General features: G+C 37.7%; 1 protein-coding gene across 1 annotated transcript; it reads right to left on the bottom strand.

The window, feature by feature from the left end:
* Positions 1–126: 126 nt before the first annotated feature.
* On the bottom strand, positions 127–25,628 carry Yipf6 (Yip1 domain family member 6). Its single transcript, XM_026399985.2, has 7 exons — positions 25,547–25,628; positions 17,756–17,884; positions 16,771–16,849; positions 13,630–13,672; positions 10,068–10,193; positions 9,000–9,157; positions 127–4,674 (listed from the first exon to the last, which is right to left on the bottom strand). The coding sequence occupies exons 1-7, from the start codon at positions 25,601–25,603 to the stop codon at positions 4,556–4,558; spliced, it is 711 nt and encodes a 236-aa protein (XP_026255770.1). The 5' UTR covers positions 25,604–25,628; the 3' UTR covers positions 127–4,555.
* Between the last annotated feature and the right edge of the window lie 289 nt (positions 25,629–25,917).

Here is a 25,917-nt window from a genome sequence, read left to right as displayed (position 1 = left end):
TGCAATCCTATACACCATTCAATACTGTCTGATGACCATATGCACATCTGCACATATATATGTATCTGATACCGGTATGCAGTAATATCTCTGTACCTTCAGCACAAGGATAGGCACACAAAAACACTCATTTCCAGTGCTTTTATTTACATATTTAACATTCACAAACCAAGTTACAGGTTTCTTCTTTTCACAGGTTTATTATTTATAGGAACAATCAGGATTAAGATGGGAGTACCGGAGAGGACCACGAAATTACCAGCAGTGATGGCGCAGAGTATACAGGCTCTTCAAGGACAATAGAGTGAATAAGAGTGGTGTGTGGCCACTTCCTACCAGGGGTACACTGACTTCATTAAGGCAAAGTCTTGACTCGGACATTTCTTCCTCTTACCTAGTTTAGCCCATCTAGAAAGGTATTCGATTCCTGCATGCCTACTGAGGTGTTAGGAATGTTAAAAGGTATGAGAAATAAGTATATGCATCCCTAGACTATAAACACCTGAAGAGATAAGTTACATCTGATGCATTTACCATCCCTCTGGGAAATTTAAGAGGCAAAAGTTTGAGTTTTAAAACTTTGAGAGAAAAGGTTAAAGTGTGTGGTTGTAGTGGAAGAGACAGGAAAGAATTCAAAAAGAGACGAGGGCAGCAAACCGAACTCTTCTTAATGTACAACTAATTTTGTGTTCTCAGATGCTGCTGATGTGTAGTGTTCCACTACTCAGAAAAAAAGGATCAGCATTATCTACCTCCAATCAATTCTAGGGTGGAAAGTCTAATAACAAGGGGGCAATCCCTGGGGCAGGGGTGTGTTCTTTTTCATGTATACAATAATGCAATCCAAAATTGTGTACTACTATGCTTTCATCTGTTATTCCTATTGTAAATTAATTTCCTGTGTGACCTCAGGCAATTTACTTAGCTTCTTCTGTGCCTCAATTTTCTACATGTAAAATGAGAACTCTGGCACTTTATATCTAGGAGTAGAAGAGACACACCATGCACTGAAGAACAGTGCCCAGCCAAATCAATAAAGACAGAAAGCAGATTGGTGGTTGACAGGGGCTGAGGTGAATGAGTAGTGGGAATGACTGCTCATAGATGTGGGGTTCCTTTGTGAAGCAATAATGGTGTTTTAAAATTAGATAGCAGTGATGTTGTGCAACTCTGTAAATACACTAAAAAACACTGAGTTGTACACTTTAAAAGGGTGAATTTCATGGTAAAGTGTATCTCAATAAAGCTGTTATAAAAATCCTTAAAAAAATAGAATAGTGCCTGGTACATAGTAAGTGCCCAATAAATGTTAGCTATGATTAGTAATATTATTGTCATTATTATTGATTTGGCCATCCTATGGCCTAAGTAAATCCCTAGAAAGTCTCTATTTTTAATAAAAGCCCACGGAATCTAGAAAAATGTGTCTAATTTACATACATAAATTAACATTCATACATTTACTTCCATCCAAAAGTCTCGGAAATTAACAGTCTAGTTAAGAATCACAAATCAGTGCTTTGTACTGGACTAATAGCTGCATGCAAAGAAAGTCTTATGAAATAATGATAAGCTTTAGATAAATTCTGAAGACTTGATGTTCCCCAAGAATTTGAACTGACAGATTTTTCATTTTCCTCTCTGGGAATAAACAGGCAGTCCAAACAACAGTTAAGTCAATAGTATAAAGTACACTGTTAAATCTCCAAATACAGCCATGCCTGCCTTCTGATCACATTTTGAGGAATACTGTTTGTAAAAACAAACAAACAACCCCCCCCCCAAAAAAAGTGGAATGAAAAGAGAAATGCTTACCAGTCTCATGCTCTGTGACCTTATCCAACAGAAAAATCCCCCCACAATAAAAAAGATCAAATTCAAATTCAATTCATGTAATGAAACTTTTAAGAGGCAAAGGGCTTAATGATAATGGTTGACTTTTAAGACCAAACTGCACATTCATGTATGTTGTCATCAACTGAGTTTCAAAAATCTGAACAGCAATTGTCAAATCTTCACCCTTCCTATTGCTAAAGAAAAGAAAATGGTTCTCAGTCTCAGAAGTGGGAGCAGCAAGTGATAATCCTTAATGGTGATGATGGCTCATGTCCTGCAGTGATGCTCAACATGCTTGAATTTCATCTCAAGCATGAAACTTTCCAATTCCTGTAACAGGGCTTCCTCTCTTTGAGCCTCCTACCCTTTCTAGCCCTCATTTCTATTATCAGCCATTGTGCCTTTGCAGCAACTCAGGGAAAGTTGTGCTGAGGGCTACAACTTCTAGACACTTAGGTCTTCTGAGACAGAAGACCAGTGCACTTTCTGCATATATTAAAAACATTTATTTATACCTTCTAACTGACCATTCACTTTCAGAAAAAAATTAAACCTCCAATTTACCCATCTTTCCCCCCCACATTGCTGGGGAGGGGACCCAGAGCTTTGCACATGGTAGGCAAATACTCTACTACTGAGCCACCGCCCCCAGCCCTACACCTTTGTTTTAATCATATAAAACCATTTGCTGAGTCCCCCCAGAGCAATAGATTAATATGCAGATCAAGCTGCCTTAATATCCATTATGTATAACTCCTCCATTGGACACCCCCCCCCACAAACACACAAGTTGTGGCCTTAGGAGATTCTGACCAAATGTTTCACCTGAGTAAAATTCAGTAAAGACTTAATTCCCTTTTAAAAGCATGGTTACTTCTCTAATTTTACATTGTAATCATTAGGGCAGATTACAAAGCAACTTTGGGAGAGATATATTAGTAGGAAGTTAGAAAATTTCAGATAATGGAAATTGATAACTTTGAAATTAGGATCAGTTTCAAAGTATTTTACCAACTCAAGACTGAAACATTGGGTTGGTCCTTAATAGGGTTTACCTCACAATTTAAAAGTTTAACTGAAATAAATACAAATATGTAATCAAAAACTCTGGACTGGCTGGGACAGAGGGGATCAACGCTGCAATGCTTTGTGTAATTGAGAATCATTTCAACAACTAGTTTAGCCTTGTATTGTTCACTTGGTTAATCTGGGCATGGATAAATTATGCTCTTAGAATCATATATCTATGTGTAGGTAGTCTTTAAATACAAAACAAATAAATATTTAAATTCTATGATAAAGAAAAAATGTGGAGTAAGAAATTCCTATCTTTATACGTAACTGCATATTTACAACGAATGTTTTCTGACTCCTAATCTTCATCTATTAAGAGTTCTTTAATGTGCAATTTATAGAAGGCAACAGCTCATATTACCTTAAAGGAGGCCTGTTTAGCTCAGAATTAGCCTGTTCCAGATGCTCTGCTCCCTGAAAAGCCTTCACACTTGTGTGCATAAATAGCTGAGAGTAAAAGTAGGTGCACATGTGCAAAATGTACTTATCTATAAAGGGGAGGAACTAATAAGCTTTATAAATAAACTCTAAAAACCCACAAAATAAATTTCTATTCCCCAACCTGAAGAAAACATCTAGTGAAAAAACTGCTAAGCCCACTATGGAAAAGCAGCAGCTGTAATCTCAACTCATTCTACACCATGCTGTAAGCGCCTGTTCTATTAAGCAGCCATTGGAACATTAAATCTCTCCATGTTCAATTGGTTAAACGAAGAGAAGACTTCTGCTTATGTTATACCTTCTGCTCAGAGGCTAGATTACACAAAATCATAAAGAGCTCCTTGTAACTGTGCTATATCCAAACTCCTATACTTTAATGCATAAGCATTAAGAGACCCACTAATCTAAATGTCTGAGGCCTTCCACTTGGATAAGCATCAATATTGGATCATTGTGAATTTCAGTCAAAGTAAAATTATTGTTAACTACTGACATCTTAGATTGCATATTAAGAACTAGGGAGAGCAAGATTAAAAACTAGAGTGCCAACTGAGATGCTGTTAGACAGAAAGGTGACTATATGAAAAACCAAAAGAGGTTGATTTTTTTCCTATACTCTGCTCCTTTTTTAAAGCAACTTGTGTAGAATTTCCTTTGCTCAAAATCTGAACATTGGGTTAATGCACATTATCTCCTCCCACATCTATAAACCCTCTTCCTAACCTCTGTCATTGCTTTTTTAAGCTGGAGAGAGAGAGGAAAAAAAGAGAAGATGGATATAGACTATTCTTCTTTATGAAAGAGAGGCATATTCTAATAGTCATAAGGCAATGTGTTTAAGAACTGCACCTGAACTGGAATTCTCAAAGCTGAAAATAGTCACCAACTCTATTCAACTCGTAGGATGTATCCATGTGTTTCCCCAGTCATTGGTTATCACCCAAATAGACCACAGTGACCCCATCATGTCTTAAGGAGGCATCATACTATGTGTAGTATGCACATGTATTTGAAATAAACATTAAGAGGAAAAGACAGCCTTACAAACATCAGTTCCTTACATAAGTGACCACAGTGCTGCACGGCTCCCTTTTAATACCACCTCCAAAACTGGACAAAAGAGGGTTAGTGTCAAAGTTCCATGGTGAATCGTATCTTTCAGGTGAGCCTTGAATTCACTGGTTTCAATTTTCTGTCTCCTGATTTACTGAGGAGTGAAGGTGAGAATCATCCAACTAATGACAAAGTAAAACAGGAAAACAGGATACACAGCAAGGGCCTTGCGGTTTGGAGGTTGGCTATCAGCAAGAAAAGCTGTAGAGGCTAAACAAAACCAAACAAAAAGGAATATTTAATACAATAATTTTATCACAACTATTAATATTTACTAAACTTCAATAGGCATGGCATAATCTGGAACATAAAATTAAAAGTTCAGTTATATCTGTGACCCACAGAGAATCACACTATAAATTTCTTATGTGGCCTAGGGGTGTAGCTCAATGAAAGAGTATGTGCTTAGCATGTGCAAGGTCCTGGGTTTGATTCCCAGCACCAAAGGGGAAAAAAAAAGCTCACTTAGATTTGATAACCTCAGAGAGCTTAGGGCTTCTTGTTTCAAGTTCTAAAGCTTTAAATATTTTGACCATTTTGAAGAGAAAACTATCTAAAAGAGGTTTCTTAAAACCTTTCTGAAAAGTTAGTGAACTGTGTTGAACAATTACAAAAGACGTGTGAGGTTATTTGCTCCCATGGTGAATACCCTCTTACTGTTACAGATTTTAGGTCCATTGGTCTTTTTACATCATTAGCACTTTTAAATGCCATCTCTCTGTTCACCCAAGAAAAGTCTCACTCATCTTTCTATTCATCAAGGATAAGACCTCTAGGAAATCTTTCCTGAATCACTTGGTACCCTGTCATCTAAGGAAAACTGCTCACCTCTCTCTTTGGGGTCCTCACTGTACCCTGAATAGATGTCCATTTCCCACATGGAACACTACTGCCCTTGTGTATTTTGGTGTCTGCTGCTCCACCAGACTGAACAAGGGCCATGCCCAGCACAGGGCCTAACAATAAGTTTGTGATTATTATTCTTGCAAAATTCAAGTCTCTCTCTCCTAAAATTCTATCTTCTTATCTGCTGTGGGCCTGGACACTGAATATATAAGCTAGTTAGAACTACTTGTATAGTTAACTCTGAGGGAAAAGGGCTTTCCCATGGATAAAGCACCCAAGCTTTTAAACACCTTCTTTGGAACATCAATTATAGCTCTCTCAAAAGGTTTTTCTTATCAACCGTGTTCCAAGTAATGAGATATTACTGTATTTAAAAACATTAGGTAATCTGTTTATGCTATTAAATCAGAAGCTAGTGAACACTTCTAGTTTAAGCTGGAATTTAAAGAAAATTTTAGGAATGTAAAAACAATGGGCATAGTGTTCACTGCCATTGCCATGTCTTTCCTAAACTTTCTACTGAAGCAGGAAAGTACTACGGGTACTGTTGTTGTTTTTTCCTAAGGTGGGGGAGTGTAACCAGGAATTGAACCCAGGGGATCTTCACAACTGAGCCACCTTCCCAGCCCTTTTTATTTTTTGAGACAGGGTCACACTAAGTTGCTTAGGGTCTTGCTAAATTGCTGAGGCTGGCTTTGAACTTGCAATCCACCTGCCTTGGCATCTCGATTTGCTGAGATTACAGGCATGCTCCATCATGTCTAGCCACTACAGTACTTTATAAGATTTCTAATCTGGAAACCTGAAATGCTCCACAGTCCAAAATTTTTGAATGCTGATATGTTGATATGAGTGGAAAATTACACATCTGACTTCATGGCACAGGTCAGTGTTAAAACAGGTATACTAAAAACAGGTGAAAGACCTCTTCAATGAAAACTACAGAACACTAAAGAAAGAAATTGAAAAAGACCCTAGAAGATATCAAGTTCTCCCATATTTGTGGATAGGCAGAATCAATATTGTCAAAATGGCTATATTACCAAAAGTAGTATGCAGATTCGATGTAATTCCTATTAGAATTCTAATGACATTCTTCATAGAAATAGAAAAAGCAGTTATGAAATTCATTTGGAAAAATAACAGGCCCAGAATAGTTAAAGCAATACTCATTGAAAAACCTGAAGCAGGAGGCATCACAATACCAGACATCAAATTATACTACAGAGCTATAATAATAAAAACAGCATGGGGTTGGCACTAAAATAGACCTGAAGACCAGTGGTACAGAATAGAAGACACAGAGACAAACCCACATACATAGAGTTATCTCATACTAGAAAAAGGAACCATAAACATATACTGGAGAAAAATATAGCCTCTTCAACAAATGGTGCTGGAAAAATGGAAATCTGTATGTAGCAAAATGAAATTAAACCGCTATCTCTCATCCTGCACAAAACTCAACTCAAAAGTGGATCAAGGATCTAGGCATTAGACCAGAGTCCCTGTGCCTAATAGAAGAAAAAGCAGGCCCAATTTTCATCATATTGGCTTAGGAACTGAATTCTTCAATAATACTCCTAAAGCATTAAGAAGTAAAATCAAGAATCAATAAATGAGATGGTAGCAAACTAAAAAGGTTCTTCAAAGCAAAGGAAAAATCAAGAATGTGAAGAGAGAGCCTACAGGTGGGAGAAAATCTTTGCCACCTGTACCTTGGATATAGCATTAATCTCCAGGATATATAAAGCACTCAAATATCTTAATACAAAAAAAATCAATAAATGGGCAAAGGAACTGAACACGCACTTCACAGAAGAAATATGATTGGTCAAAAATATATATAAAAATGTTCAATATCTCTAGCATTTAGAGAAATGCAAATTAAAATTACACTGAGATTTCATCTAACTGCAGTCAGAATGGCAATTATCAAGAAAAAAAGTAACAATAAATGTTGGTGATAATGTGGTTAAAAAGGTACATTTCATACATTGCTGGTGGGACTGCAAATTGATGCGACCACTCTAGAAAACAGTATGGAGAGTCCTTATAAATTTGGAATGGTACCACCATTGGACCCACTTATCCCGCTCCTTGGTCTATACCCAAAGGATTTAAAATCAGCATACTACAGTGATGCAGCCACATCAATGTTTATAGCAGCTCAATTCACAATAGCTAAGCTATGGAACAAAACCTAGGTGCTCTGCAACAGATGAATGGGTAAAGCAAATGTGGTGTATATACACAATGGACTATTACTTAGCCATGAAGAACAATAAAATTATGGCATTTGCCAGTAAAATGGAGAATATCATGCTAAGTGAAATATGCCAATCCCCAAAAAACAAAGGCCAAATGTTCTTTCTGATATGTGGATTCTAACACACAATAAGTGGGGGGAGGGAAGAATAGAAGTTCACTGGATTAGACAAAGGAGAATGAAGGGAAGGGAGGAGGGATGGAAGTAGAAAAGACAGTACAATGAATCAGACATAACTTTCCTATGTTCATATATGAATACGTGGATCAATGTAATTCCACATCATGTACAACCACAGAATGGGAAGTTATACTTAATTTATGTATAATATTCCAAAATATATTTTTCTGTCATGTATAACTAAAAAGAAGAAACAAAATTTTTTAAATGCAGGTATACTAGCCAGGCATGGTGGCATACAACTATAATCCCAGCAATTTAAGGGACTGACTGGAGGATAGCAAGTTTGGGGTTAACCTCAGCAACTTAGCAAGGCCCTAAGCAACTCAGACCCTGTCTCAAAATTAAAAAAAAAAAAATTAAAAAAGGGCTAGAGATGTAGCTCAGTGGTCAAATACCCCTGAGTTCAATCCACAGTACTCCTCCCCCCAAAAACAGATATACAAAAAAGATTGTATACAATTACTTTTAATCTATGTGGATAAGATGTATATGAAACATAAATGAATTTCATATTTATATTTTAATCCCATTTCCAAGATATCTCATTATGTATATGCAAATGTGCCAAAAATCTAAAAAACAAATTGCAAATATGAAACTCTTGTGGTCCCAAGTACTTCAGATAAGGGATCTCATACTGTACACAATGATACATACAACCTGTACCATAAGGTGGTACAGTATAATTCTACAGCTGTGTTATCTGCTTGGGTTTGAATCTTGACTCTGATACTCACTAGTTCTGAGTTCCTAGGGTAGGAGTTTAACCTCTCTGTGACTATGCCTCATCTGTAACATTGGACTAACAATAGTTATTTGTCCATTAGGGTTGCTATGCAGGTTAAAGGAGGAAATACATATAAAACAATGTGCTGTGCCTGGCCTAATGAGCAGTCTATAAGTGCTATTACTTTTGTTAAGAAAAGGTCCATGTCATTTCCCAAGTCACTTATTCCTGTTACATACCAGTGCTGAACAGAACATAGTATAAACTACTTTCACAATCTTGCACATTATTTAAGTGAAAAAAAAAAAACATGTGACTCTACATAAGTCCAGATAATCAACTCAGATAATAGACACCATCCCCATTGATGCTTGCTTAGAGCAAAGGGTTCTACAGATGATACTAGCAAAAAATCATATCATTCATATCTGACTTTGGAGTTTCACTGCTCCTCATCTGTAACTCAAGTTTTGGTCTATTCTGCTACTATAGAGAAAAGTACACACTTACCCACTATAGACCAGACAAACATCACGATCACCACAAAAAGCCGAACCATGAAGTTCACTGGTCCTGGATCTGCCAATAGTACCAGGCGGCAAACCAGCATTGCCACAGTCAAGGGAAGTATACAGTAACCCAGCACACAGAGGCTCTGAAAAAAAGATCTAAACACAACATACATCCACAAAGATCATAAATATAGCTGAATGGTAACATGACACAACTTATTACATAACTCTCTGTATATTATGGACTGCTGCTTCCTCCTTGATATATTATACCTACACCCTAACATTAATTTTATAAGGTTAGTCCTCTCTATTAACCACACATTTTCAGCTTCTTTCCCCATATTCCTCCCTCCTCCCCTCTTAAGCCTCTTAAGATTCAACTTTCTAATACCAGATGATCTACTCTAATTCCTCGAGATCTCCTTCCTCCACTGAATCTCTAAGATGGTGGTCCTTAATCCTTCTAGTTACAGACTGACTTGATAATTTGTTGAAAGCTATGGCCCATCTGTTTCCCACAATGTATATAATTTTTTAATACACACACACAAAAATCCTGCCTGTGATTTTAGGGACTGGTGAAAACATTTAAAGCTTATGAAAGGATCCCAAATAATTTAAGATAACATCTGAAACTTATCAAAGGACCCCACATAATTAAAGTTAATTTAATTGAGCTAGGTTATATCTGCTCAGTGTTTTTCGTTTTTCTTTTTGGTGGTGCTATGGATTAAATTCAGGGCCTTGCACATGCTAGGCAAGCACTCTACCACTGAGCTACATTCCCAGCCCCTACTCAGTGGTTTTAAGATAACTTTTTCTTTGTTCCTCATTAACTTTGATTTGTCTTGTCTTTTCTTTTGAGACAGGGTGTCATTAAGTTTCCTAGGCTGACCTTGAACTCCTGCCTTAGCCCTGAGTTGCTGGAATTACAAGCATTCACCACTATGCTCAGCTTTATATCAGTTTTTCTTTTAAAAAAAAATCTAAATAGGCCAACTTCCTTAAAATCTAAGACAGGTTACCTTGCAAGGGAAAAGTGGTATATTTTAATGATACTCACATGTTTCCTCCAAGAAGTTTTGAGTTGAGGGTGATGGTAACCGCACCAAACCAAACAATGACAAATACTTCCGCAAACTGGGGCCCTCCATCTTTTTCACCATCCACAGAACCTCTTTGCAGCATCCTGAGACAAGAAAACATGAGAATTGCCTGATCTTTAACTTAGAGCAACAAAGTTAAAGTATGGGTTATCAAATTTTGAACCGGATTGCTGTGCTATACCTCATCTGAACATCGTTAATATGTAGGATGTGCTGAAAAGAAAATGCAAAAAGAATCTGGCAAGGATCCCTTACTTCAAATTCCAAATGCTGCAGGACTATATGGGGTTCTCCATTTGACCTTGCTGGAATATTTAAATTAATTACTGTAGACTTTTTTGTTCAAGCAGAGGTTATAAACTGAAAGGCCAAATGTGGCTAACAGACATGAAGTTTGTAGTTTATACAATACTTAAAATAGTTTTAAATTTGAATTTGTTTTAAAATCTGGAGGTTTCACATATTTACTTCTGAGGCTGGTAGAGTGCTTGCCTAAATAACATCCATGAGCCCTGGGTTTGATCCCCAGCACCATACATACCTACATACACACATACATACACACACACACACACACACACACACACACACACACACAGAAGTCAACATGGGGAAATTCAGTAGTCCTGATTAATTATGTGCAGGCCCTGTGTTTAATGTAGAGTAGCAAAAAAGATGAAAATAAATAAAAGACATTTCTGGATTTTCTTGAAAAGTCAAAAAAGACTTTCTCACACTGGGCCTGTAATCCAATACAGCAACAATCAGGCACAACTGTCATAGCAACAAGAGCCAGATCACCACTATGTATATTTAGGTTACTTCTATACTTCTTCGCTCACTCTATGGCACCATTGGACCCATCTGTATTTGTAATTCTTTGGTTAAGGTTTTAGTTCAGATTCTTAAAAACAGAAATAGTCTATAAACCTATTTAGGTATTGATTTTGTATGTGTGTACATGCATGTTACACTAAACCATGTTAACTTGTACTTACCATCTAAGTTAACCTGCACTAACAACCTGAGATTTTCTGTCAAAATAGAAAACACTACTGAGTTCTTATTATGAGGATAAAATAAGAGAAATATTTAAAAGTTTTTTTGTGAACAGGGAAAGTCATTTTATAAACTTGTGCACACTAGACAAGTGCTCTACTACTGAGCTATATCCCCAGCTAAGTTGTAGATTGTTTTACTCAAAACGTACAGATCATTAATAGACTTTACTTTGAACTGAGTAATTGAAGAGTCACTTAAATATCATTTCTTTGTGTATGAATTTTACAGATAGAAAAAGTTTTGAATTCTGAACTTAGAACACTTGAACATGGTGTTATTTTTTCCAGAAAAACAGTGTGTTCATAACCTCTTCTTATTACACAGTATAGAGAAGTCGCACAGTAAGTCTTGCCAGGCTATGCTACGTGCCAGTATGTGCAGGGTTTTGTAGCTATGGCTGTGCATATTCCATTCCAAGTCCTGACAATCAGATGCAAAGAATGTGCTGGCACTCATCATTTGTTGTCTGGAATTCTGACTACTTTAGTATGGTATGATGGAAAGAATATTAACTAGTCTGGAAGGCTGAAGAGCCAGATAATGATCCTGTTTCTGTCATTAGATAAGGCACTCAATGTCTTGGGACTCCAGTTTTCTCTGTAAATAAGTGGGGTTAATCTATATCATATCTAAGAAAGGTTTCAAAATGTGTGTGTATGTGTACAATATAAACCCTTCCATCAAATTACAGAAATGATACCTGTGATATGGTTTTTAGAGGCATAAAAAATAAGTCAGGGGCTGGGGTTGTGGTGCTCAGTGGTAGAGTGCTTGCCTAGCATGTGTGAGTCACTGAGTTCAATCTTCAGCACCATATAAAAATAAATAAATAAAATAAAGAACTATCAACAAGTAAAAAAAAAAAAAAAAAGATAAGTCAGATGCATGCTTCAAATCCCAGTGAGTCAGGAGTTTGAGGGAGAAGTATAGCATGTCTGATGCCAGCCTCAGCAACTTAGTAAGACACTCTTCTCAAAATAAAAAATAAAATAAAAGGGCTGGAAATATACTGAGTGGTGGAGTGCTACTGGGTTCAATCCCTTCAAAAAGGCATAAGAATTAACAAAATTATGGTGTGAATTAGCATTATTCTCATTTATGTTAAAAAAAAATTAGGGGATAGGTGTATACATCAGTTGGTAGAACACTTGTCTACCATGCCCAAGTCTTCCAGGTTTAATCCCCAATACAGCCCCAAAAAAATTCAGTAGAGAAGCCAATAAGGAATTTGTTAGAATCATAAAGGGTTATGCCTGCCAAAATAAATCCTTTTACAAATATAGAAGAAGAGACCCAGAGTGGCTAGGTGGTAAGAGTTGTAATAATTACAGAAGCAGAGAATAAACCAGTCAGGAAACCTGAGGTTGTGATTTTGGTTAAATCCGCAATCTCTGTGAACCTGAGCTTATTTGTCAAAATTGAAAATAAACCCAGACGGTCATCATTATACAAAATTCATGTATGAAGATGTGAATTTGGTGTCAACATACCTTATATACAAACAGAGATTTGATAAATTGTGGTATAAAGGTGTATTAAGAATTGCATGCAAAAAAATTATGAATGTAATGCACTCCTCTATTGTGATGTATGTAAGAAATAATAAAAAATAAATAAATTTTAAAAAAAGAAAAGAAACCCAAGTTCTCATTATAAGAATAAAATAAGAGAAGGTATATACAGCGAGCAATAAGAGAGTAAGGATGATGACCCAGAATTGAATCCTAGTGCACTATTTTTTCCACTCTATCAATGGCTACATTCCCCTCTACAATGGAAACTTTCTCTCCTCCTTCAGTCCTCCTTCTTTATATACACCATATATAGGAACACATAACAGTCTGAAACATGATCTTGTTTTCAACTCTACCACTTCTATTCTTTTTTTTTTTTTTAAAGAGAGAGGAGAGGGGGAGGGAGAGAGAGAGAATTTATTTATTTATTTTAGTTCTCGGCGGACACAACATCTTTGTTGGTATGTGGTGCTGAGGATCGAACCCGGGCCGCACGCATGCCAGGCGAGCACGCTACCGCTTGAGCCACATCCCCAGCCCCACTTCTATTCTTATTCTCATTCACACTTCTAATAAAATTTTTAAAAATATTTGTTTGCAAACAATGCTTAAAACTATAGATATTTTATTCCCTTGCTTCAATGATAGGGACGCACATGAAAGTAATAGATATGTGGTAAATAGACATGGCTAAAATAAACTAAGAAGTCATTGGTCAATGAAGTGGGCATAATTTTCATACCTTTAATTCCATCATTTTTAATTGATTTGCAAAGCTTCTTCACTTTTTTAGGGTTAAATATATAAGGAGTACTATAAGCTATAGAAAAGCTATAGAAATACTAAATGAACCATTCTGTCAAAATCCCCCCATAATTTTGAAACTCCACCAAAAAAGTCTAGTCTAGCTCAAATTACAGAAAAAGGAAATGTAAGTACTTACAATGCCAGTGTCACACAAAGGATCAAAGGTCCCCACAAGTCCCCTATAAGGCAAGGAAAGACAGAAGATTACTAAAAAAACAATATGTAGTATTTTCCATCTTTATTCCAATATCTACTTCCCCCACACCTGGGATTCAGACAGCAAGGCGTTCTGTCTGCCTAGACCCACCCACCTCTCTGTCCCTCTACTTATGTTTCCTGCTCCTCAATTCTAAATGCAGTTATGCCCATATCCTTTGTTTCGTTCACTTCATTACCTTGTAAGTCACTATTCTCCCCATCTACTAAGCCACATTCCAGCATTCTATAACTAAAGTCCAAAGAAGCAGCAGTTGGAAGACCTACGTGCCTTACTTTGCATCCTCAGGAAAAAAAAAAAAAGACTACAGTCAAATCATTTCACCAATTTGAGGCTGTGTGAGAGAAGGCAAAGATAAACCTGTTCACTTCAAAAAATGATAAATGAAACTGAGAAGGAAGTGGCTTGAGCTGGGGGTGGAGCTCAGTGATATAGCACTTCCCTAGCATATGAGGTCCTGAGTTCAATGCCCTGCATCACAAAATAAAGAAAAAAAGAAGGGGTGACTTGAACAAGTTTATATGTGGAGGTGGGACCAGAACCTAGGTGTGCTAATTCTTAGTCCAAAACTTGCCATTCTTCCAGACTGCTTCCCTTTCATAATTATTACACTGAACTAATACAGAATTGCTATTGTTCTAGGTAAAAAAAAAAAAAAAACTCAGCCCGATATTGGTAATTTCATAAGGTTAAATTTTAAAAACATGTTAAAGAGCTTTCTGAAAAATATAAAAGGCTCAATCAATAGCTGTTGAGTGATTAGTATGCCAACAATTCATAAATACATGGCTCAGAGCACAATTACCTTCCTCAACTAATCCAAAAAGGGTCCTATGTCTAACCTGAACCTTATACATACAAACACACACACATACACCACACAGATAATTGTACCTATATGTACATGTTTACACTGTTTCTTTTTAATTATATAGTAATTTGTATATCAATGCAGAATTTGGAAGAGGGAAAAAATCACAATCCTACAATTCTAATCAATGTATTTAACTGCAAAACTATATTAAAATAATATTAATGTGCTGTTTTTCGATGCACTGGAGAATCTTTTAATTCATACAAAATCACTCACAGAAGCTAGGGGTGGGGGCATACACCTGTAATCCCAGTGACTCAGAAGGCTGAGACAAGAGGATCACAAGTTCAAGGCCAGCCTCAGCCACTTAGCAAGACACTCAGCAACTTAGTGAGACCCTGTCTCAAAATGAAAAGTAAAACATAGGGTTAAGGATATAGCTTAGTTGTAAAGTGCTATTGGGTTAGATCCCATATCACAAAAAGACAAAAAGGTACTTTTAGTTATTTTCTTATTGTAAAATATATAACACAAATTTATCATTTTAACAATTTCTACATGTATAATTATTGTACACCCATCATTATCATCCATCTCTGGATATTTTTTCATCTTCCCAGAAAAGGTAAGAAAAGGTAAAATGTTTTAGCGAAGATCATACATCTAGTGATGGGACCATTATTCAAATCCAGATTTACCCATGCTCTTTCCATTATACCATCGATAGCAAATCAGTTTCAAATTACGCATCAGCTCCAACCCACAGTGCAGAAGGATTCTGATGCTGCATCCAATCTCCACACACAGCAATGGCATACTTGCCACTTATTTGACATTCCTATATTATAGCTGAAATGCTGCCAAAACAGAAGGCATACTCATGTTACAGCATCATTACCAATGACTTGATTATTCTGACAAAGAGTAATAAGAAAACCAAGGCTGCTTAAAAAGAAAAATGAGAAACCTAATAATTTCAAGAAAAAGTTCTAAGTACATAATTTATTACACTGTATTGATAGACCTCTTTAACAAAGAAAGATAAACATACTAAATGATAATTTTGAAAAGAGAAAGAAGTTTGGCTTCTTTGAATATACATTGTTCTCTGCATATGACCTGAAGCAATTTTTTTAAGTTGAAGCACTTTTAAATGCCAATAAATATATTGTTAATTTGTTAATCAAATTTGCTAATGGGTATTTGTTGTTATCATCATTTAACATTTATACATTTGGAGATTGTTAGTTTTTTGGGAGAAGAAAGTCCCTATGTGTTAGCAGCTTCTAGCAGAGGCCACTAAAGCCCATAGAGCAGAAGTGCAATAAAAGTATGGCCATTCCAACAGGAGATTGCTAGATTACTTTTTTTAAAAATATTTTTTGTTTAGTTGGCGATGGACACACAATATCTTTATTTATTTGTATGTGGGGCTGAGGATCTAACCCAGTACCTTACACATGCCAGGCAAGTGCACCACCACTAAGCTACAACCCCAGGTCAGCTAGATCACTTTTTTTTTTTTAAAGAGAGAGTGAGAGAGGAGAGAGAGAGAATTTTTTTAATATTTATTTTTTAGTTTTCGGCGGACACAACATCTTTGTTGGTATGTGGTGCTGAGGATCGAACCCGGGCCGCACGCATGCCAGGCGAGCGCGCTATCGCTTGAGCCACATCCCCAGCCCTAGATCACTTTTAATAGCATTTTGACATCATCTGCTACAGCATTTTCCAGGTGAAGGTAAGTACTATAGATGAAGACAATGTGATAAATAAAATCTTCTCATCTTTAAGTTTCCTTCTAAAGTTCCTTCCAAAATTTCATTTATATATATTTTCATCTTGCAAAATGGTGTCAGTTTTATTATTGCACAGTCTTTGCCTTATAAAGCATTAACACTAAGGTATGATAAGATGAAGTAAATCCTCAAAAACCACACACTTGGGCTGGGATTGTGGCTCAGCGGTAGAGCGCTCGCTCGCCTAGCACATGCAAGGCCCTGGGTTCAATCCTCAGCACCACATAAAAAATAAATAAATAAAATTGGGCTGGGGTTGTGGCTCAGTTGCAGAGCACTTGACTCGCACATGTGAGGCTCTGGGTTCAATCCTCAGCACCATATAAAAATAAATAAACAAAATAAAGATATTGTGTAATAAATAAATAAATAAATAAATAAATAAAAGATATTGTGTCCAACTACAACTAAAGAAAAATTAATATTTAAAAAAAAACACATACTTACAATCTCTCAAAAGAGTATTACTTTTCCTTGGATATAAAACATGCATGAATTTTTTCCCAACAGCTTTTAGATCACGCATCTGAAAGACATAAACAACTCATATTATGATGACCAAGGCAGCCCCCTCACTTAATTTACTGTTTCTACTCTTTCAGTCTCCTCCAAACTCTTCATTGAATTGTGCAGCTACTTCTAGTTTGACTCCTTCATTTCTTTGAACAACTTGGAGAAGTAGGACATGAGTTTTCTATTAGCTCCTTAAGCAAACATCTAACACTTATTCCACATCTACCAGTTCTACTTTGATTTTGAAAACTCTGTAAATGAGAAACAAAGTCCTCCTGATATGCTACTTAATTTAAAGAAACTAAAAACCACAGCATGTGACATTTGGTTTATACATGATGCAGTCCCAAGGGCCATTTAGCCAGCTCCCTACCTACTGAATATAAATTAAGTTTTTACATTCACACTTTACCTGATAAATGAATAAATCAAGATGTTTGAGCTCATTCAGTAATGCAAATATAATCTCTCAAAATACAGTGGAGATAATTCCACCTTAGTCTTCAATTTTTAATTGTTTGGCATTTTACTAAAATTATTTACTTAACCAATATCCCATCTTGTTGTTCATTGAAGATGTTTCCAAATTTCCTTTATTATAAAAATGCTAAAATGGACATCCTTGCATATTGAATGTTTCTGTCAAAAATCTTTGTTTTATTTTTCATTAGACTATATATATTTAGTGAAGCAGAATTATTGGTTTCAAAAGATTTGGACATTTTAAGATTCTTATACCCATTACAGCCAAACTGTTCTCCAAAAAGACTATATCAAATGATTCCCTAGGGGAGAATCTTTAAATTTCAATAAATAAAATACACCAAAAGTCAATGAATTAAACAAAATATTACAAAGTACTGTTAGTTATTTAGTCCCACAATGCTGAAGAAATATTCTCTCATGTAATCTAACTTACAATAGTGTTCCGAACAGATTCATTTAATGTGGAGCTGTCTGATTCTCGAGTGCGAGATCTCACAGGAATGGTGATTTCTCCTTCTATTGGGATGTCTTGTGAGATGGAAATATCTGAAAGGCCTGCAAACTGAGAAGAGTAGGGGGAGAAAATTAAGCCTATAGTAAACTGCAGAATTCCTCAAAGTCATCATCATTTCCTTTACGAGGAACCATGTCTTTTATAAGGGTTTTGCCCAGTAGTTACAATGGGTGTTAGTTCAACAGACATTAAGTAATGCAGTTATCTCTGAATCAAACACTTCTTTTCAAAGGAGATGTAATATAATAAAACAAATATTGAAAGTAAATGCCAGAGACACTATCTTGCCCTCCAATATTTAGTTTCTTTCAAGTATGAAATCTCTATATGACAGAAACTAGTAAGGTTGAGATGATAACTGCAGAGCTATTAAAAAGTGATCTAGCAATCTCCTGTTGGAATGGCCACATTTCTATTGCACTTCTGCTCTAAGGGCTTTAGCGGCCTCTTCTGGCTAAGAACAAGCATTACATGAAATGGAACGTGAACTGGGAAGAACAGTAAAAAACCAACTTTATGAATATTGTTTTTACCAGTTTACCTGGCAACCACAGATCAGGTAAAATTTTCAAAATGAATAAAGAATTTGAAATTTTGAGTTCTTATGTTCATCTGCCACATTTAATTATTATGACCAAAACTCTGAAATCAACAAATTCCTAAGAAAAATGAAGCAATCCCATCTTATATAGTTTTTGGTCCAGTGGATACAAAAGACAAGCAACTTATCAAATACACTTAGAATGTTTTCTTTAAAAAAAATAAGGAATAAACTATTTTTAAGGTTTCCTATAGAGGAAAGGAGGAAATTTCATGGTAGAGCAGAAATGAAAAACAGTCAGATCCCTTTAAATATTTGCTGTTTTCTGTGTATGACTTGAAATCATTTAGTTCACATAATGATAAAACAAAGTTAAAATTTAAATGAAGTGATCTCTGAACTAAGTGAAGGCTGGGGTTGTAGCATCAGTGGTGAAGCACTTGCCTGCATTGTGTGAGGCACTGGGTTTGATCCTCATTACCACATAATTAATTAATAAATAAATAAAATAAAGTTATTGTGTCCATCTACAGCTAAAATATTTTAAAAAGAGAAACTAAGGGAAAGATTGAACAAATAAACCTACTCTATACTGAATTAAATACACAACCACACAGAGAACAACTATTTCAAGTGACTACATAATACTGTAACTTGACTTCTGACTAGAATATAGAAAGCTGGAAAGATCAAGCCCCCACACCAGAATGAGGAGGAAAAAGCTAGATTAAACTATAAATCATAATGTTCCTTAAACCCAAAGAGCTGAGGTTGTGGATCAACTGAGTATAATCTGAGGAATAACAGGTGCTTCTAAGAAGAAACAGGACACCAGCAGTGGCTCAGCTGTAGCAAATCCTGAGAAGATGATGCCATCAGGCACCACACAGATGAGTAAGAATTCAGCTAAAATTGTAAATGAATTGCTAAAGGTCAAGTATGTGTGAACACACAAAAAAAGTACAGAACTCTTGGAAGTGACAGACACAAGGGGCATTCATACTCACATGCAGAGTTCCATTGGGAGTTCACAAGAAAGACTAGATGGGGAACAGTATGGCTGGTGTAGGGAAAGGAAGGGAGGAGCTGGCAATCTAAGAACAGTACTCCACAAATTTCTATTCCTTAGGGAGGACAGGAAACCACCTGGGCCCAGACCATTAGCGTTTCCTTCAGCTGAGGAAGAGACAGGATCACTGGGAAAGTTCCACTCAGGGAACCCAGAGACACATGACCTGCCTAAGATGGAGGCTGGACCTTGATGACAAGGAATCCCCAGCACCACCAAGTAAGCATAGAGTAACAAGTAATAGCCAGCTACTGCTGAGGGAGTAGAGCTTAGACAGACCCATTCTGAGGTGCAAAGTCAAAGATAGAAAGATGAATGAACAACAGGAATCTTATGAAAAATCAATAAAAAGGGACACTTTTCCTACTATATGGAATAAAGTGTTCCTCAACTCTGGGATCAAAAATAAAACCAATGAAGATGCTTTAACAGAAAACTACTGGAACAACCCAGCACCCACCCTAAGCCCAAGGTAACATTAATGATATTTGAAACCGGTGAATCTTTGAAGGTCCCCTTAGCAACAAAACCCAAATAAAATTCAACTCCTTACTAGAATGACCTAATTCCCACAGTGACAATTTCAGCTATCTCTTCTGTTCTATACACAATATCTAGCACTCTATTAAAAAACTGCATTTGGGGCTGTGGTTGTAGCTCAGTTGTAGAGCACTTGCCTACCATTGCTAGGTAGCACCACATAAAATAAATAAATAAAATAACCTTTTAAAAAATACTGCATCGATGAGGCCAGTTTTTAAATTATGAAGACATGATTTAGGAGGTAACTGGAAATTTGAATTCAGATAAGACTTCATTGGGGATGTAGCTTAAGTGGTAGAGCACTTGGGTAGCATGCATGAGGCACTTGTATTTCTTAATTGTGTGAGGTCAATATTAAGAGCAGCATCAGTAAAGGAGCCTAATTACAAAGGACTGAGTGGGAGAATAAAGAGAAGTTGGATCAGGAAAGAGCAATGGAGAGTAGTTTGAGAGAATGGTAGAAACAAGGGCGCTAATTCCTGCTTTATGCTTCCCCTTGTTGTTGATTCCTTTCTCCCTCGCTGGCCCAAGGATCCTGAGGTGGGGCTGTAGTCCAGTGGTAGCATATTTGCCAAGCATGTGCAAGACCCTGGGTTCAATCCCCAGTACTGAGAGAAACGAAAGGAAGAAAACGAAATACAAAGTTCCTTTCTCAGTTTTCATCCTCTGAATACTCTGCAGCATTTTATGCAATTTTTTTTTTTTTTTTTTGCAATACATTGGATGGAAGCCAAGGGCAATGTGCCTGCTGGGGAGTGCTCTACCACTTAGCTACATTCCCAGGCCTAAACCACTCTTTTTTTTTTTAAAGCCATACTCTCTCTTTTTACTAATTGGACACCATTATTTCAAACTCTAGGATCTTTTGATTTGTGTCTTTGCTTCCTGCTATTACTAGGTAGGTGGGGCAGTTGGCAAGAAGGACAGATTCTAAGGACAAACAGGGCTCTGTTCTCACCTGGTAACAATATTGCCATAAGAATCAAAGTAACACCTGCAGAACACCCAGCACACAATGTTTACTCTATTATTTGGAGAATAATGGTGAAGATTCTGGCTGGAGCCAAACAGTTTGGGTTCAAATTCCAGCTCCATTGTTTACTTCCTGTGTGACATTGAGTAGATTACTTAACCTCTCGGTGCTACTGTTTCCTCATATGCAAAATTGAGACATGGTACCACCACCATAGGGTTGTTGTAAGGAAAAATGTACTAATCCATGTAAAGTACATAGTATCAGACACACAGCAGGGGATAAATATTAGCTCAAGATTACCAAGGGAGTCAATTCCACTTCTTTTACTATTATCAAATAGTGGCTGGTCTTTGTCCTGCTTCTGGGATGTAGCCTCTAAACTCATAGAATATCCTAAATGATAGGAGTATTTTTGTTACTGATGGTGGGCTCTGATAGTTTATGCCAACAAGTGAGTCATGGCAGCCCTATTAGATAAAATGACTGAGGAAAGAGGCAACTACTACAGAAAGACCAAATATATGATTAGAGCATTGGGGCTTCAGTACACAAGATCAAAGCCCAAGCTTTGAGGGAGGAGAGGAGCAAGAGATTGAGTTCATTTACATAACCAATGATCCAATAAATCATGCCTATATAAAGAGACTCCAATGAAACCTCAAGACACACAGGTAAGCTTTCCTGGTTGGCAGTGCTCTTCATATGGTCACGTGGCAGGGGATAACATGTTTTGACTCCACAGGGAGAAGACAAAGAATCTTTGTGTTTGGGATCTTACCAAACTTCACCTTATGCATCTCTTCCTTTTGCTGGTTTGGATTTACACACATTGAGTACAGAACACATATGCATTTTACTGACTGGCTTGAGCCAGTGAGGGAGAAAGGGATCCACAAGGGGGAAGCATGAAGCAGGAATTAGCTCAATGACACAGTCTCCAGCCAGCCCTGTCACCTGGGCCAGCTTCCTTAAAGACCCAGCTTGTAGCCATTATTATAGCTCTTTCTCCTGCTCCCTAATTATGGATGGGCATTACCCAAGACTTTGTCTTTTCAACTCTGTGTAGATGAATCTTACACATCAACAGTTCTAGTCCTGACCTCCTCCTCCTTTTCTCCCCTATGCTAGGGATGGAATCCAGGGTCTGATACATGCTAGGCAGGTGTTGTACCACTGATCCACACCCTCAGGTCCTGACCTCTTCTGAGCACTTATGAGCAGGTTTGAAAATCTGACTACCTATTGAATATCTACTAAATGGCCTGCCTTTATGTCAAACTAAATATATCCAAAAGTGAAGTAATCACTTTTTTTTTTTTTTGAGATGGAGTCTCACTATGTTACTCAAGCTGGTCTCCAACTCACCACTCAAGTGATTCTCTTGCCTCAGCCTCTGGAGTGCTGGGATTACAGACATGTAATGTGCCACCATGCCTGGCTTTGTCATGCCCAGCTTTGAATTATCAATATTGAAGGCCCTCCACCAGCTAACCTTCAAATGTAATTCATTTTTGTTCAGGTTAACACTATTCTCTCAGATGTCTATAGCCTTGTTTTTAAAATGTGGCACTGAGAGCAGCAGTAGCAGCAACATCACAGGAAACTTGTTAAAAATGCAGAAACTCTGGCCCCACCCCAGACCTACTAAATCAGAACCTACAATTTAACAAGATTCCCCAGATGACTGACATGCATGTTAAAGTGTAGGAAAAACTGATTTTAGACAGACCCTCATGGATTCTGCCTTGTTTTTCAAATCCTCAAATCCCCCACCACTGTTGTAGACTAGATTCCCCTTTATTCCCTTCCTGAACTTTCTGCAACAACTTCATTGATAGATTGCAGATATCCCCATTATAACGCATTTCCTTTTATGTTGTCAAATTCTTGATTTCAAACCCTTCCCTCCTCAAAAATTTCTATGGTCTCTTTTTAGCCTAACAAACTTGCCAGCTTAGCAGTCAAGAAGAGGAGGGGTTGGGGTATAGCTCAATGGTAAGAGCGCTTGCTTAGCATATAGGAAATGTAGAAAGCCCTGGGTACAATCCCCAGAACCAAAAAAAAAAAAAAATAGAAATGACATTGCATGATTACTATGTGCCACCAGGTACTTTCTTAACTTATTTAACCCACCTAAAATCCAATGAACTAAGTACTGCAATAGTCCCATTTTACAGATGGGGAATGAGCATAGAGGGGTTTGGTAATTTCTCCAAGTGATAGTGATTTAAGCAATCTGACTTCAGAGAATACATCCCTAATCACCATTCCATACTGCCTCCCTGATTGAGTAGGCTTATTTTTTAAGTCTTGCCTCCTAGTAATTTCCTGCACTTCACCCAAAGTTATGTTGTTCTGTAAGAACATCAGTCCTAGCACAGTGGCCCAGCAACTTGGGAGGCTGAGACAAGAGGATCACAAGTTTGAGACCAGCCTCAGCAACTTAGAGGGACTGTCTCAAAGTAAAAAATAAAAAAGGCTGGGAATGTAGCTCAGTGGAAAAGCATCCCTGAGTTTAATCCCTAGTTAACCTCCCCCAAAAGTATCTTGGCACCTACCTCTGTGCCTTTGTCCTGAAAAGCCTGTGTAGCATAACTGGAAATGGTCTGGGTTTCAGAGTCATACCTAGGTTCAGATTTCAGAACTGGCCACTAACAGGATGTAGATCCTAGGGAAATTAAACCTCTCTGTTTCATTTCCTCACCCATATATAAAATGAAGTTAAACGCCACCTAATTAAAATGGTTCCTGTGAAATTTAGAAAACATGCAGATGTTTAGCACAATGCCTACCACCTAGCAGGTGCTCAATCACTAATAATTCCTATGCTTAGCTGGAATTTCAAATCCTATCCATCCTTTGAGGCCCTCTCAAATACAACTTCTATCATGTAGCTTGCTTGGTTACCCCAAATGAACATGAGTATCTTCTCTTAAATTTCACTAATATTTTAATGTGTGACTTACTCTTACATACTCCCTTATCTTAGCATTGTATATTTGTTATCACCCCCTACAAATTAGACTATAAGCAACCATAGGGGCAAGCCCTTCAGATTCCCTGAGTCAACAAGCACAGTGCATTAAACATCATGGGAGTTCAATAAGCATTTGTTGACCAGAAGTAGATTTGATACTGAGTAATGAGTGATCAGAACCACTGACATTAATTGGGGATAGTTTCACAGAAAAAGAGCGGGGGCAGTTTGGATTAAAGGAACTGGAAACAGCTAAACAGCTCTAACTTCTTCATGGTAGGTACTATGCGTATATTAGCTCACTTAGTCCTCTCAGTAATCCTGTGATGAGTATCTATTGCCAATTTACAATTGAGGAAACAGGTTCAGAGTGATTTTACTCAAGGTCACAACTGCTCCATCAGAACTTGCCCAACTCATTTTTGTGTGTGTGTGTGAATTGTTGGGGATTGAACCCAGGGTGTTGCACATGCTAGATAAATGCACTACCAGTGAGCCACAAACCTAGCCCCAACTTACTTTTCATCGTTATGTCCCCAATTCCTGAAAGTGTGTCTGGAACATGACTGATGCTCAATAAATATTGCAAGAGATGAACAAATGAGATGAAGGAAGAGATGAGCAACTAGAGCTAGTAAGCAACAGAGCCAGGACTAGAATCAAATTCACTTGAATCCCAGTACAGTTCTTCACTATACTAAGTTGCCAATTTAAGAGAGAAATGGAGATGCCATTTATTGAGCAAATAAATGAACACTGGGAGAAAAGACATGGTGTAGAAAGTTGACTTAATTAAATGCTGCAGTTCAAGACACTGATTGTATTAAACACTCTAAATAACTATGTTATTTTATCATCTTAACAACTTTTGAGGCAGATATTTTCATCTCCACTTAACAAAGGAACATCCTCCCTGAAAGGACTTGCCCAAATTCACACAAGAAGCAGAGTGGATGGAATGAAGCCTAGGTAAGTAACTGCAAGGCTTGTATTCTTAAATAGTAGCAGCTTTGGAATTGTTAAAAAAAAATAAGAGAGCTCATGTATAATGGCATAATTTGGCGTGAACATACTTTATATACAGAGTTATGAAAAATTGTGCTGTGAATGGATAATTATGAATGTAATGCACTCCACTATTGTCATGTATGTAAGAAATAAATTTAAAAAAATAGTAGCAGTTTTGGGCTTGTACTTGGAATAGAAAGTCTATCCCCTTTAGACAGAGCAGCAAGAGTATCCTGAAGAGGATGGCAAGGAGATGGGATTAAACCTAGCCTACGAGGGTCCACTAAACAAGTAAAGACTCAAATTATAAGCAATAGGATGTTCATGTCCCATGAAAAGTAATCTCTCATTTCTATTCTAGAATGCTACTATTCCAACAAGGGCTTATGACAGGTCTTGATAAAATCAGGGCAGGGGAAAACTTCTTAGCCCAAGGAACAGGTGCGGTGTCGAGGTTGGTTCTAGTATTGAGTACAGCAAACGCCTGCCGGGAGAAGGGGCTGCGGCTATCTCAGGCCTTGAGTCCATTCCCCGACTTCTTAGGGGGCACTCTGCCTCACCCACGGTCCCTTTTATGTCGCAATTCCCCAGCTCACCAGGGGCCTGGGCGACGCCGTTCCCGGGTCTCCAGGAGACTCCGCCGCTTCCGCCATGACGGCCCTCCTTCTGCCGGGTCGCTCCCACAGGCCTTTGCGGAACCTGAGACGTGGAGGCCGCTGCCCGTCAGAGCGTCGTCGCGTGGAGGCGGCGTCACTGAAAGGCGCCTGGTAACGGCTGGCGACCCAGATCAGCGGTCCGGACCATTCGCTCTCCCTTGTCCTGGGGGCGTGGGGGAGAGAGCTCCGCAGTCGCCTCGCTTCTTCGGAGCCACGGGTCCCACTACGCACTCGACCCCTTTAACACTCAAACGTGAATCTCAAATCCCTCCTTCCGCCTCCGGACCAGGACGCACTCCTCGACCCCACCG

The sequence above is a fragment of the Urocitellus parryii genome, chromosome X (genome assembly GCF_045843805.1).
Source record: "Urocitellus parryii isolate mUroPar1 chromosome X, mUroPar1.hap1, whole genome shotgun sequence".
Lineage (NCBI taxonomy): Eukaryota > Metazoa > Chordata > Mammalia > Rodentia > Sciuridae > Urocitellus > Urocitellus parryii.
The sequence above is the reverse complement of the archived record's forward strand: the minus strand, read 5'-3'. Positions and strand labels throughout refer to the sequence as shown.

Coding starts and splice junctions, on each gene's coding strand:
- Yipf6 (XM_026399985.2), bottom strand. CDS start 25,603: ATGGCGGAAGCGGCGGAGTCTCCTGGAGACCCGGGAACGGCGTCGCCC. Junction 17,885..25,546: donor CGGCGTCGCCCAGGCCCCTG/GTGAGCTGGGGA, acceptor TACTCTTCTCAG/TTTGCAGGCCTTTCAGATAT. Junction 10,194..13,629: donor CTTTGTGTGACACTGGCATT/GTAAGTACTTAC, acceptor TTCTTGTCTCAG/GATGCTGCAAAGAGGTTCTG.